Source organism: Propithecus coquereli, unplaced genomic scaffold, assembly GCF_000956105.1.
Source record: "Propithecus coquereli isolate 6110/MARCELLA unplaced genomic scaffold, Pcoq_1.0 Scaffold8, whole genome shotgun sequence".
NCBI lineage: Eukaryota > Metazoa > Chordata > Mammalia > Primates > Indriidae > Propithecus > Propithecus coquereli.
Genome location: NW_012154173.1, coordinates 16,565,841 through 16,581,807, shown reverse-complemented (window position 1 = coordinate 16,581,807; position 15,967 = coordinate 16,565,841). Strand labels below are relative to the sequence as shown.

The window sequence follows — 15,967 nt, the reverse complement described above, 5'->3', positions numbered from 1 at the left end:
ATTCCCTAAGAGTATGTGCATGCAATAAGGCTTCTTCATTATCTAAATTTACTAGGTGTTTTTGGTTCAATTAAATGACTATTAATGATCCTAGGCAAAAATGTCAATGAGCTCAGTTTTATCCACTTCCTCTTTCTTCAGCTCCTCCCTTCCCAATCTTGTCCTTATATCTATCCATCCTCAGAAAAGAACCCAAATTCTCTAAAATTGCTCTGGTCCTTTTTGAAGGAAGAGAAAAGAAAAAGTTGAAAAATACCTAGAAGAGAATGGATGGCACCTCTCCCTCTTTCTGCCCAACCTCTATCTTCCTAACTCCTGGGAAGGGCATAATAATATTTTACCTCCTGCAGGAAATTTGTGTTTAAAAAAGAATTCCTGAGTAGACAGTACATACAGCTGATGGAACTCTAGGCTTAGCAATAAAGCAGCAAAATCTGGGCATACAAATCGTATCCCCTACTGAATGTGTTCCTGACAAACTATAAAATAGCAATTTGAACACCCTACTACTCAATCAGAACTACACTCTCACTCCAAGTACAATATAGATTTATATTATGTTTGAGCATATATTTGAAATATAATATATAGTAGCTCAGAAGTAAAAGCCAAAGTATGATAGTATTAAATTTAAATCAAAGTATGAAGCATTTCTGAAAGCAGAAATGAAACCAAGGTCCTAACAAAACAGGTGTTTTGGGAGTGGGCAGGGAGACATAACCACTTCCCTTGAGGTATCCCACTGACTGTCCACACTAACCTCTGTATCGGCTTCTGTATGTAGCTTTATAAAGAGGCAACTAGTATGGCTAACAGTAATTTGGCATAATGTCCATTTACAAACTGATGTTGGATATTAAGAGCCCTTATAAGTGAGCACAGGATATACAAATGAAATTTCACAAAAGGCCAGGTGCGGTGGTTCACACCTGTAATCCCAGCACTTTGGCAGGCTGAGGTGAGAGGATCACTTGATGTCAGGAGTTCCAGACAAGCCTGAGCAACATAGTGAGACCCTGTCTCCACAAAAAAATAGAAAAAATAAGCCAGGTGGGGTGGTGTATGCTTGTAGTACCAGCTACTTGGGAGGCTGAGGCAGGAGGATTACATGAAGCCAGGAGTTTGAGGTTGCAGTGAGCTATGATGAGGTCACTGCACTCTAGCCCAGCAGACAACAGAGCAAGACCCTGTCTCAAAAAAAAAAATTCACAAAAGAGGGAATGCAAATAGCACAAACAACACTTCAGAAGGCATACTCTTGCTTACTACAATTTAAAACAAGCTCAGGGTACTGCAGTACATCTACTAAAGTAGCAAAATGTTTATAAAATAATATCTAATAATATATGACTGGAGATGAAAGGGATATGACCATTTATCATGGTATTATAAAGGAATAGAGCCTTTTGAGAAAATCAAAAAATGTTCTTACCTTTCAACCCAACCTAGTGATTGTAAAGACTTTATTAAACATGCATGACAGAATTTATTAAATGAAGTTTTGCATACAACAAAAACCTGAAAACATAAACATTCAACATTCAGAGAATGTGTTGGTGATAGATCAACATGACATCACTCTAATGTTCATTAAGACTATACATCTGCTCTGCTAATACAGTAGCCACTAGCCATATGTAGCTATTTAAATAAACCTAAACTAAAAATTCATTTCCTCAGTCATACTAGCCATATTTCAAGTGCTCACTAGCTACGTATGGCTAGTGAATATCATACTGGATAGTGCAAAGAACATTTCCATCCTCACAGAAAGTTCTATCAGACTGCACTGATCTACATATCCACGTGGACCATCTTCTCTCCTCTCCCTACATTCACCCATTTGTCTAGAAACATCTGCTTAACCTTTGGTCCTTGGCCTAAGCCTCAACAACTTGCCCTGATTTAACCCAGAAGTTTAGGTATACCTTTCTTGTAGTCTCATTACACCTTGATAACTCCAATAAAATAATTACACCATAGATAATCATACCATTTTTCACATCACAATACTCTAAGTTTCCTGAAGGAGGAAACAACTTTTATCCAACCAGTTTTGAACTATTCTGGCACATATAAGACCTTGATAATTTGCCATATATTAAGAACACTGCTAAAGAGGTGGGAGAATAGACATAATGACTACAGTTGAAAAATGTTTATGTATGAGGGCGGTAATGCATACAAAGGAAAACTTGGTTAGGTTGACAGGCTTACAAAGTAATTTTTTAAAAAACCTACAAGTTGAGTATCCCTTATCTAAAACGTTTTGGAGAATAAGTGTTTCAGATTTTGAATTCTTTCAGATTTTGGAATATTTGCATATACATAATGACATATCTTGGGGATGGCACCCAAGTCTAAACATGAAATTCATTTATGTGTCATATATACCTTATACACATAGCCTGAGGTAATTGTATATGATATTTTTAATAATTTTTATGCATGAAACAAAGAAAGCGAAGGTGTCACTATCTCAACCACCCACGTAGGCAATCTGTGGTTGTCTGGCATCATCATCATTCCTGACTCTGAGTTTGTATGTTACCAATAAGCAATGATTTTCTTACACTTATTCACACCTAACTACTTAACAGTAAAGAATATGACATACTATCAATAAAGTGAAAAAGTAATGTGTTCAGGGTAAGTAGCATCACCAGAACACCTGTGTCAGCTTTTAACAGCCAACAACAAATAGCAAGCTTTCAGTCTCCATGTCATTGTTCAGAAAGTTTTGAATTTTGGAACATTTTGGATTTCAGATTTTTGCGTTAGAGATGCTAAACCTGTAATTCTTTATATTTTCTCAACACCTAACACATGCAGGCTCACTCACAAAAGGTGCTCTGAGTAAATATTTGTGAAATAGTTTCTTTAAAAAAAGACAAACGTTAAATTAGAAATCAAATTTAGCTTATTACTGTACTAAAAACATGTTTACATGTTAGATCCCAATATTTTGTTCAATAATAATACATATCATAGATTTATAAGATTTTTAAAATTAAACCTCAAATCTCCCACCCAAATAAGGTTTGTTTCCAGTGTATAGAAAAATCTGGCTGTATCAGACTGAAATAATCCCAAATGCAGTGCTTTGGCATGCCCATCAATACACTAACTTAAGTTCCACATTTACCAAGCATCTACTTATGCAAAGCACATGAATACAGTGATGAAAAAGACACAATTTCTGCCTTCACAATATTTTTTTCCAAATAAGAACTTTATTCTGAAAGACAAATCTTTAAACTGAGCTATTGACAACAGATATCCAAAAACGGCAATGAACAGGCTTCATTTATTATCCTTATTATTCAAATTAATTCAAAGAAACTCCTATTAACCATTTGAAAAAGTATTAAAGTATAGATTTGGTTTAAAACAAAAAGTTAATGCCTCATTTACTTGGCATCCTTGGAAGAGCTGGTGTTCCACATAAATGAATTTTCCAGATAACTCAAGCTTGTCCATTTAAGCACCAACACTTAAACTGTTTGGCATGGAAATCTTTTTCTAAAAAACAGTACAAATCTGTTAACTTTTAAAAACAGACTCTGTTGAACATTATTCTAATAATTATTGTGTTGTACCACCCTCAAGCCCCTAAACTAAATGTTCCCAGGGTGCCTTTTTAAAAGTTGCTGGCTTTGAGGAGTTTTTCTTCTGATGCCTGGTTTTTGGTGTTAGCTGTCAACCTTTGCTGCTATCAGTGTGAACAGACTCTTGCAGCCTCCCACCTCACGTCAAATTTGTGCCTACTTGGAAAACAAGCTTGTCAGAATTTGCCTAAAACACATGCTTTGAAAGGATCTCCAAATCCATTTCGGCTGCTCAGAGACTTTTCTGCTTTTTCCTGGATCTGTTAAGAGTGTGTAGTTACAAGTCCCCAACCAAGTTTGGGATAAATGAGTCAGGGCTATACCTTGATGCCTTTACACTGTTTACATATTTAAAGCTGATGCTCAGAGATAATTTCATTTACCTATTCACTTACTCAACAAATATTTATTAAGTACCTACTACAAGCTGGGCTCCAATACTATGGAAAATAAAAAATGAAAAAGACTGCTACTTTTGAACATATTTTAAAACAGAAAAACTTACTTTGTCTTTAAAAAAGGAAAAATTTTTTTTTTAAGTCTGTTCAATGAAATTACAAAATCATCTAAAATTTTTATAGTTTCTGCTCCTTTAGGCTTAGGAACTATAAATTCCTAAAGAAAGCATTTCATTTAACCAAATACTTACTTTAGAGAGCTCTGAATAAGATTCCAAGGCTTTCTGTCTCCTCTTTTGCTATTACAAATTCCCATCTAGCCCTAAAGAAATCAATGTCAACTTATGCTTTATCACTGAATGATATGCATATTCTTGATAATGATAAATACATCTATCTCAGCATCCTGGTAAGTTTACCTTCATCATAATGTTAATCAGAAAAAAGTGTTAATTCAGGAAAATTTCTGCCCAAGTTTAAGAAGTTCCTGTATACTTCACTTCGGGGTTTAGAAATTTTTAAAAAGCTTTAAAGGTTGTCAGTAAAATGTGGTGTAACTCTACAATATTAGCTTTATCTGCCACAATCACATCTTTTAAATTCCATTACCCATTTAAACCTAAGGCTAGAAAATGAGTCAAGAATGAGTAGAGCTTAAAATTGGTCTCTGTGGATTAATTAAGACATCAGGTAAAACCCCTGGCATCAGCCTTCTTTTAATCCCTTGGAATCTTCCTTCTCATTCATTTTCTCCTCAGGGAGCACAAAAATTTTATTGGTATCTTATGATTTTATAAATGATCAGTGATTGCCTTTATTATTTAGACAAAACTGGAAATGGGTTATTAGTCATGTGCCTGTTGACCTAAGGAAGTAAAATAATATTTAAAAGTGAAAAAAGTTACTATCATTAAAAGCCTTTAATTACTAGTAATAAAAACCTCTTTCAGTAGTGCATTAATATCCTTTCAACACTAATTCTGGAACCTGAAAATGCTTTAAGCAATACTAACAAGGAAGAAAGGAAGATCGCAGATCTAATCTGCAAAATAAATAACTATGTAATATTATTTTAAATACCGCTCAATATTGTAATTTTTACAAGTCTGCAATGACCTCATTAGCATACCACTTTGTGCTGTGAAAGAAGTCTGAGTTTAAATAAAAAGGGTTCAAAGAGAAACCCAACTGTCTACCAACACTTTAGGCAAAGAAGCAAATGAGAAGTATCTACTGGACACCTATTAAAAACAAAATCTCTGCTAAGTGCTGTGCCTGCAAAAAAAAAAAATACGGATCTTGCTCAAGATACAATATAAATGGAGAGAGAAAATATACTCCCAAAAAAGTTAATATATTAACAGGAAAAATATATTTAATTTAAAAAGTGATCATGAACACGTAACTTCAGGCAGCAGAAAGTGAGGGCACTCAGTTCAGATGCAAACAAAATTATTTTTGCCTCCCCGTTTTAAGTCTGGCAATTAAAATTAGTCAGAACTAAGGAGTTGGGCCAACGGCATCACCACAGAACAAATTCTCAGGAGCAAATGGTATTGGGCCATTCAAAACAAAGTCTTCCCGTGAGTGCTCATCAGTAGTTTCTCCTTATCAAAAACAAAACTGATTCCTCGCTGTGAACTTTGCGGACTTGTTCCTCTGATACCACTTAAGGCCCATTCACAGAAACGAAGGAGTCGGGAAAAAGACAGCAACGGGGCATCTAGGCCTATTGTTCAGAAAGAACCGCAGGACCATGCGATCACCGCGGGGCGCTCGGGAGCTGGGGGAAGAGAGGCGCGAACAGGTATGGGCGGGAGGGGGGGACAGGTATGTCGGAAGGCGGGGTGAACAGGTGTGCTCGGGGGTCACAGCTAAGGAAGGGGGACCCAACTTCCAGACGGAAAAAGCGAAGAGAAAATCATTCCTGCGCCTTCAACTGCTGGGCACGGAGGGTCACGGGCCTGGGGAGGGTCTGAAGGGATTCCAGAGCCCACTGGGGTGAGGTTCTGAGGAGACCGGAGGGCTGAGGGTGGGCAGCTGCGAATATTAAAAGGCTCTCGAATCGAGGAGCCAGCCTAGAAATCCCCAAACAATGGACAATGCTAGGGCTGGGGGCGGGGGGGTCGCAGAGGTGAAGATGGGTGGGCAGAGGGAAACAAAAGACAGAATCCCCCAAGTGTGGGCCTCCGGTGGCGGCGATTACCTGTGAGAGCTGCCGGGGATTGGGGCAGCCGAAGAGCGCGGAGCTGGAGCTGAAGCTGATGGCTCCTCGGCGGCTGAGGACGTGCTGGGGGACCGGCCTGTCCAGGGGCAGCACCGGCAGCTGGTAACATACTTCCATTGAATACGCCCGCCCTGCCTCCGCGCGGCGCCCGCCCTGCCGCGGCCGCCGGCCCCTGCGCTGGGAGGGGGCCGCGGCTCGGGGGCACCGGGCCGAGGCGGGGGCAGGGCGGGCGGACGGCGACCCCGGGCCGGGAAGCCGCGCTCACGCCTCCTCCACCCCAGCCCTCCGTCCGGGCTGCCGGTGGGAAGGCGCTGCGGCGCCAACTACGAGGACCAGCGCGCGCCCGACTCCGGGCGAGGGGGGACGGGGTGCAAGCGGGAGCAGCAAAGGCAAAGTCGGAGCGGGAACCCGCGGTCCCAGGTCTCCTCGGCCGAGAAGAGAGGGTCCGGGGGACAGCAGAGCACGAGTGGAGCAAGGACGGAGCAACGCAGTGCAAGAAAAGACGACTGGAACCAGCGGCCAGACCCAGGGCGCGCGGGGATCAGGACCAGCGACCAGCTCGGGCCGCCACAGCCGCCGCCGCCGCCGCTGCCGCCGCCGCGGGAGTCCTGCCCCTCCCCTCCCCCGGAGCCTGACTTCACTCCGCCGCCGGCGCGAGCCCGGCGTAATTCACACTTTGCAGCCGCGGACCTTGCGCCAACCACGGCCGCCGCCAGCGTGACGTCACGACGCCGCGCCGCGGGCCCAGCGCCCCGTGCCGCCGCAGCGCCCAGGGAGACGGGCTAGCGGCGGATGGCGTGAGTAACCTTCATCCTGTTCCGCGCCTCGGCGCGCAGTCCCGGTCTCCTCCCGCCACGCACCTTCCGCCTTCCCCAACCTCATCCTGCAGACCCCATCCCAGCCCGCAGCTCCCTCCCCCCCGACCGCCCCGCAACCCAAGGCGCGTGCGCATGCGGCCCCATCATTTGGGAGCATCCCCCTCAGCGCTAAACTTTAGGTTCGAGCGCGCTGAGGGTGTGGAGTCAGCTCAGCCCCAGCGACAGGCACCATTCCGGCCTGCGGAACCCAGAAACCCAAAGCGCGAGGCACACTTGCAGCGCTAAGCCCTGACTGTGGGGTCACCGCCGGCTTTCCCTCCTTGAATTCCCATTGTGGGGCTTCGCTCCGGACCACTGCGGCAGTGACGTCAGCGGACCGCGCGGCACCAGCCTTCCTTCTACGTCACTGCCCGTCCCTTGGCGGGGTCGGGCTCGAGCGCTCCCCAGGCAGGTGCGGCCCCGGGGCCATACCGAGCCCGAGAGGCGGAGAGGGGAGCCGAGCATTCGGGAGTGAAGAGGGGGTCTGAAGTGGAGGGAAAAAACCAAGACCGAGAAAAGTCTTGCAATGAAAAAAGTGGTAAAGGATGATACTGAGAAGACAAAGGGGAAAAAGGAGACTGCTTGCCTTTCTATAAAAAGCGGTTTTTGTTCGTCGGCTTTTGATTTTTAGAAAGCAGGAGAATGTAAAGAGCTCTTGACGTGTTTTGTAACTAGATATGTAATTTGTGTGTGTTTTGTAACTAGATATGTAATTTGTGTGTTGGTTTTGTCACATTTCTCCCCAAACTGTCAATGCTTTTCAGCACCAACTGATTGTTTCTAATGCATTCCAGCTTCTGGGACTTCAGCCTGAACAAGCTTTTCCCTGCTGGCAAAATTGATGATTTGGCTCAATTCTCAAGGCACCCACCCTTCCACTTATTTGGGATGACTAGCCACTGGCAAGGTGGCAGGCCTTTGAAAGTGCCACTACCGATGGCACCGCCTCTACCGATGATGAGATCAGGTACCAAATGTACATGATGCGTTAAATGAGCAAATGCCTGCAAGACTTCCCATGGCATCTGTTTCTTTTATATTGTTAAAACTTTATAGTACCTCAGTGGGTATTTTTCTACTTGTCTGCTCTCCACTATTAAAAGAAATAGAATCCCCACTGTGGTCTTGTGGATTTTGTCTTCACAAGATGGCAAACTTCCCTTTAGTGCAACAATTGATCCAACTCATCTTTCAAATCCTAATTATTTCCCCATCATGTAGTAGATGTGTTGAGCATCTACTGTGTGCTTGGGATTATGCTGAGCAATTTGTCTTATTTTATCACATTACTTCTCACAAAAACCTTGTGAAGGAATTATTAATATTAGCATCTCAATTGAAAGTGGGCTCATGGAAACAAACTTACCCTAGACCTTACACAGATAAGTGGCAAGAACTAACTCAAATAATGTTTGAATTCTGTGTATATCTAACCACCCACCCAGAAGGTGATATTGTTGTGACAGTGTGTGTCAAATAAAATACTATGTCACAGTTAATAACATCCAAGAGACCCAGGTTGATTAAATTACTTAATGAGACTTAGCACTAAGTAGGTAACTAAACAATGCATCTCCCTTAAACTTACTAGGTTACTACCATGCACCCACTATGAGCCAAGAACCATACATGTATGCTACATGCAATGTTTAACTTTACCCAACACAATAGCCACACAAGTCAAGGTAATTTTATCCCCATTCTACAGATGAGGGATCAGGTTCCAAGACCGTAAGTCATTCGCCCCAGTGAACTCTGTGGTCTGTGATTTCAGAGCTGTGCGTTTTCTGCCATACCATGAAGTATGTCAAGACCAGAGCTTCAACTGCTTACAGTGTTCTTTGTGTTGGGGAGTGCATTAGGGTTCTCCAGAGAAACAAAACCCATAGGATATATGTATAGAGAGAGAGTTATTTTAAGAAATTGGCTCACACAGTTATGGGGGCTGGTAAGTCTGAAATCAGCAGGGCAGACCAACAGGCTGAAAACTCAGGCAGGGTTTCTATGTTGGAGTCTTGAGTCAGAATTGAGTCTTCCTTAGGAACCCTCAATCTTTTAATGCCTTCAATGACAGGATGAGGCCCACCCACTTTATAGAGGGTAGTCTGTGTAAAGGCAATGGATTATACATGTTCATCACAAGTTGGGCGTGGTGGCATAGTCCCAAATACTTGGGAGACTGAAACAGGAGGATTGCTTGAGGCAGCAGTGTACTATAATTGTGCCTGTGAATAGCCACTGCACTCCAGCCTGGGCAGTATAGCAAGACCCCCCAAAAAAAGTGAAATCCACAAGTATCTTCACAGGAACATCTAGACTAGTGTTTGGCCAAACAACTGGATATGGTAGCCCAGCCAAGCCAAGTGGATAGATAAAATTAACTATCATAGGGAACAAACTTTAAACTTAAATAGTGGGGGAAATCCTATTACAGCAATAAAAAAATAAGTACTTGAAATAAACTAAGAACTTCAAGACTTACAAAAGGAAACTTTTATGGGAGAAATATAAAAGTAGACTTGGATATTTAGAAAGAATGTCCTTTGAATAGGAAGACTTAAACTACTAAAACATCAGTTCACCCTAAATTAATGTGCACATTTAACATCAGTAAAGTCAAACATTTTTTAACTAGGTAAGCTGATTCTAAGATCATATGAAAAAAATATATGAGGTTAGCCAGGAAAATTATGGGAACAAAAAAATACCAAAAGATGAATACCTCTCATAGAAGTAGAACCACTATAAGTGATACAGAATAAATGATTTATTTTAGGGATTAGACTTTACCCAATTGAGAGAACCTGGAGAAGTAAAGGTCAGGAAGGAATATTTACAGAATCTTAGAAGAGCCGCTAAATAGGGACCACAATGGGGAACTGGTAACAGGATCTATAAAAGACTGTTGCCTCAGTGTCTAATAGTGGGCCTGAAGTCACTGTATGTCAGCATTGCAGGCAGATGGGAGGAGGAAGCTTAAACAAATTGGAACATAAGAGGAGAAACTGGAACCCCTCTTTTTGTCTTGCTGCATCTAACCACAATGACACATGGCCTGCAGAAGAAGCTGGTGCCTTTAGCCAAGGAGCTGCACCTGTGCCTAGCCCAGGATACAGAGAAGCTGGAGAACCTGCGGGCCCTGTCATTGCCCCTTGCCAATGAGGTGAGTTAGCAGATCAGTGAGTATATGCACTAGTTGCAATGGTGCCTAGGACCCTCTGTGGACTTTCCAAGGGTAACAATTGGTACATTACTTCCACTTTTCAAATCTTTTGCAGATCTCTGTTATGGCCAACCAAAACCATTACAATAAAGAGAAGAGAATTCTGGAAAATATAGTCCAGCTTAGCTAAGTTTATAATGCAAAAGCATTTCAGACCTATTTTTGTCACCTTGACATTCATGGATAATTCTTTTAATCATATTTAATTTTCAAATACAGACCATAGCAGAATCAGCCTTCTGCCCATATAATGCAGCTATCTCTCATACAACCAAAATCAGCTTACTCCCTCACCAAAAGATGATATGCAACCTTCTTTGAGTAATGTTCATTCTTCTTGATGAGTCACAGTACCCCTTTGATAGTCTGTAATTTAAATACTAAAATGTAAGGTTCCCCACTATTAGCACATCTGAAAAGATTGAGAGGGAAAAAATAATTGGTTAATATATACACAAATATATTTCTATCAAAATGAGGGGAAAATGCTCATAGCTATTACAGTTCTTGAACTGCAACTGGTAACATGATCATAGCTACTATAGACAGTCCTAATTTATAATGGTTCAACTTATAATTTTTTGACTTTACAATGGGTTTATTGGGATAAAAAAAACCCAATATTTTTGACAATGGGTTTATCAGGACATAAACCCATCATAAGATGAGGAGTATCTGTATTCTATTCCATTACCCATTTCTATTCCATTACCCAATCTTCTATTCCATTACCCGTTTCATGTTCTCTTTGCCTTCAGCAAGCATCTCAGCTGGTAGTGGTTCTTTGCCTTTTGGGGCAAACTAAACCTTTATTCCTGAAGGGTCTGGAACATTAGAGTTTCTACTTCTATTTGATTGTTGTAGTTTTCTATTAACTCATATCACAGAGTGCTAAATAGTACCAAGTCCATCCCCAAAGAATCTCCTGCATTGGATGTATATTCCTCCCTTCTCCCATCATGTAGCAGCAACTCAAATTCTGCTTGATAGTCAGGATTAATCACTCCAGGTACTGCAGTAATCCCCTTCTTTGCATGTTGAATAAATAGCACAAGGAGCCCAAAATGACCAAGTGGCAATCTCAGCTTCCAGTTTAATTGAACTCTTCCTGGTGTACCCTGGTGGGAGCATTCTTCTTTGGGAGAAGCCAAAAGTTGCAGGGATGGGAAGCAAAAATTTTGAATATGTTTCACTAGGTGTAAAAGTGAAGATCCACTCCCAAGCCCACCTCTTGATTCGTGGACCATGGCTATATCTTGGTCACTAATTTAGAACATATATCAAAACTTATAGAACATTATCTGGCCTCACAAGGTGTTGCCACACATCCAGATGGCATGATTATTGAGTCTTGAAAAGGCCATCCAATGTTACTACATGGATCAATTTTGAAAACGTACTAAGTGAAAGAAGCCAGACACGAAAGGTCACATATTGTATGATTTGATTTATATGAAATATCCAGCATATGCAAACCATAGAGACAGAAGGCCGATTAGTGGTCGACAAGATCTGGGGAGTGACTGCTTAATAGGCATTGAGTTTCATTTTGGCGTGATGAAAGAATTCTGGAACTAGATAGTGGTGATGGTAGCATAACATTGTGAATGTACTTAATTCCACTGAATTGTATACTTTAAAATGGTAAACTTCATGTAATTTGTATTTTACCACAACAAAAAGAAAAAGGCCATTCTATCATCCTATTAGGCCAGCTATTTCAGGGTAATGGGCAACATAATAAGACCAGTGAATTCTTATTATGAACATAAAACCATTGCTGCCTTTATTTGTTGTAAAATGAATTTCTTGCCTAAAAATAATGCTGTGTGGAATATCATGAGGGTGACTAAAGTATTTTTTAAATCCATGGATGGTGGCTTTGATAGAAGCATTGTAGGCAAAGAAGGAAATTCATTTCCAGAATATCTATTAAGTAAGAAAAAAGTGTTGCCTCTTAGTGGCCCAATGTAATATACCTGATGGCTGCCTGATACTTCCAGGGAATGGTTAGCTTTGGTCTCTGCTCTTGGCAAGTTGGGCACTCAGCAATAGCTATAGTGAAATTGGCCTTGTTGAGTGAAAATCCAAGCTACTGAGCCCATGTCCAATCTTTATCCTGCACCATGGCCACTTTGTTCGTGAGTCCATCGGGCAAGGACAGGGATGGATGGATGAACAGACTGACTGACATCCACAGATGAGATCATCTCATCCACTTGATTATTATGATCATCCTCTAATGACGTTCCTCTTTGGTGAGTGTCACATGAGACACAAATACCTTCACACTATATGGCCATTCAATCTATCCACATATTTCCCTTCCCCAGACCTCCTTGTCACCAGTTTTTTAATCATGTTCCTTTCAAGTTCCAAACCATCTATCCAAACAGTCACATACTGACCATGACTCAGTAGATCCAGACATCTAGCTATCTCTCATTTCAGACAAAATAAACAACCAGGTGCACTTCTCCTAGTTCTGCCAACTGGGAGTATCTCCCTTTACCACATCCAGGACCACCCCAGACAGGGACCATCATGTTGCAACTTTCTACTTTCTGCACCATAAAATACAGAACTCTCTGTAAGGCAGTCCCAAATATTTTTTTCAACAGATCATAGGGGGCCTGTTGCCTTAGATGCCTTCTGGCCCCAACATTTCTGCTGAGAAATTGGCTAATAATGTTTTTGAGGAGCCCATGTATATGATGAGTTGTTTTTCCTCATGTTGCTTTCAAATTTTCTCTTTTTTTTTTTTTCAGCAGTTTAATTATAATATATGTTGGTGTGGGTCTCTTTGGGTTTATCATACCTGGATCTGGTTGATCTTAGATTTACAGATTAATGATTTCCACAAATTTACAGTGTTCTGCCATTATTTCTTTAAATGATCTCTGCTTCTTTCTCTCTTTCTTCTTCTGTAATTACCATAATACATGTATTGGTCTACTTGATGGTGTCACATAAGTCCTTTTGGCTCTGTTCATTTTTTTTTTTTTTGAGACAGAGTCTTGCTCTGTTGCCTGGGCTAGAGTGCCGTGGCGTCAGCCTAGCTCACAGCAACCTCAAACTCCTGGGCTCAAGCAATCCTCCTGCCTCAGCCTCCCGAATAGCTAGGACTACAGGTATGCGTCACCATGCCCGGCTAATTTTTTCTATATATTTTTTTTAGTTGTCCAACTAATTTCTTTCTATTTTTAGTAGAGACAGGGTCTCACTCTTGCTCAGGCTGGTCTTGAACTCCTGACCTTGAGCGATACTCCCACCTCAGCCTCCCAGAGTGCTAGGATTACAGGCGTGAGCCACCGCGCCCGGCCTGTTCACTTTTCTTTATTCTTTTTTGTTTCTCTCCCTCAGACATGATTATTTCAAATGTCCTATATTCAAATTCACTGGTGGTTTTTTTTTTTTTTTTCCTTCTGCCTGCTCAGGTCTGATCAACTGCTCTAGTGAATTTTTTAATTTGGTTATTGTATTTTTAAGATTGAGAATTTCTGTTTGGTTCCATTTTATTAATGTAATTTCTACCTCTTTGTTGATGTTTTAATTTTTCAATATATTATTTTCCTGATTCCCTTTGGTTCTTTGTCCATGTTTTCCTTGAGCTCTTTGAGCATATTTAAAACAGTTGTTTTAAAGTCTTCATCTAGTAAGTCTGGTGTCTGTTTCGTCAAGGACAGTTTCTGCCACCTTTATTTTAGTCTTAGAATGGGCCATGTGTTCCTGTGTTTTATTTTTATATATATGCCTTGTGTTTTTTGTTGTTGTTGTTGAAAATTAGGCATTTGAGAAAACAGATGCCTCTTCTAGTCTTTTTTAGACTGGCCCTGTGCCAAGGAGGTTCTTCACTAGTTAGCTGGACCTTGATTCTAAGTCTTGAGATCCACCCAAGGAGAAAGCTTACGGTCTTGTGAAGTCTATTATGAGCATGCATCTTGCCAGAGCCTGTGTGTGGCTTTTTAAATTTCCCTGTGTGCATAGCTGCTTTAAATGTCTTAATTTCCAGACAAGTCTCTCCTTGAAGCCTTTTATGGTCTATTGTATATCTCTACCCACAATATCTTACCCCAGGTGTCTATGGGCTAGTCTCCCCATAACTTTCCTACAGCACCCACTGCTTCTTCCTGCTTGAGATCCCAGTTAGGCAGAACAGAGACCAGTGAGTGCTTCAGGCATTCCCTAGTATGATATAGGACATTGAAAGTAAAAGTCTGCTCTGCTCCCTCTAATTCTTAGTTTTGTTTTGTTTTGTTTTTGTATTGTCTTTGTCTGGCTTTGATGTCAGGACAATATTTGCTTCATAAAATGAGCTGGGAAATTTTCCTTATGCTTATATTTTCTGAAAGCATGTGTGTGCAAGTGGTATTTTTTCTTCCATAAATGTATGATAGGATTCACCAGTGAAACTATCTGGACCTGGACTTTTCATTGTGGGAAGATTTTAAATGACTAATTCAATTTTGTTACCTGATAAATCTTATAAACTAAGGTCTGTATATACCAAAAAAGTAATCCCCAAAGTATTATATGTCCCCAGAATGTTAGAAGTGGTAGGTTTGTGGTTTTTCCTTTTTTAAAAAAATGTTTTCTTAATCAATTCTATTTGCCAAATTTTCTAAGATAACCCTATGTTATTTTATATCAAAAAGTTATTTGGTAAATATATCAACTGTGAGTAAAAATAAAATGTTTATAATGTGATGATAAACATTTAATGAAATAAAAGGGCAATTGAAAGAAAATTTCCCCTGAGGGTTGGTTTCCCTAGACTATTTAGTACACTAATCCACAAGCACTTCCATGGTAATACACTGATGAATAATCAGAGGGCTTCTAGCTAAACACAGCAGATTGTATACATGTATTCATTTGTTTCCTTCCCAAACTCTACTAAATGACACTGAAAGAAGAAAATAAGGTACAAACCCAGAAGGACAAAGAGAAAAGGAGGGGAAATGAAAACTGATAAGAAGTTTTTTGGAAACCGAAGGTTGATGAACACATATGTATCTTAGCAAAACAGAAAGCTAAAACCTAAGCATACAAGTGAGGATGGCTACATAAAACCAATACTTGCTGCAGAGACCCAGAAAAAATCTCAGAAATTAGAGTCTCCACTTGTCTTGGAAGGCAAGGATGCAAGTGGGTTGTACAAGAGAAGGATCAGTTGAAGTTCTTTTTAAGAAGTGGTTAGAACCTCAGATCTTTTCCCCAACCTCTTCACCTCAGCAGAAAATTGGATGGATTGAACCAAACAAGCTCTGGACTTGGGTTCACCAGGCAGAGCTGAGAGTGAGGTCAGAGTACCATACAAAAAGCAGTTGAGTCTGCATACTTGTTGACAGCCAAGTTTAAATCCTCCAAGTAAGAGGTTGGAGGAATCTTTTTTACATCTCAGGGCAAAAGTTTTATAGGTGCTCTTGGTTGGGGGTCCTCTAATGAAAGAAGTGGGTTCACATATAATTCTAAGGTAAACCCTACCTGTGCACATAGAGCTTGTAAACAGCAGACCAGCGTCTCATGCTTAACCATGAAAGGACAATTAAGCATTATCAGAATTTGAAAAAAATCCCATAGCATGAGAGATGATAGAAATGAACAGAAAAAAGAAACATGGGGAAACAATACAGAGAACCCCCTTCCAAAAA

General features: G+C 40.8%; 1 protein-coding gene across 1 annotated transcript in view; it reads right to left on the bottom strand.

Annotated features, from left to right (window-relative positions):
- PDE7A (phosphodiesterase 7A) overlaps positions 1-6,358 on the bottom strand; it is a 129,137-nt gene extending 122,779 nt beyond the window's left edge. The window contains exon 1 of the mRNA XM_012663172.1: positions 6,213-6,358. Coding sequence (XP_012518626.1) covers positions 6,213-6,350 — 138 coding nt within the window. The 5' untranslated portion in view covers positions 6,351-6,358. The remainder of the gene's footprint in view (positions 1-6,212) is intronic.
- Positions 6,359-15,967: the final 9,609 nt, after the last annotated feature.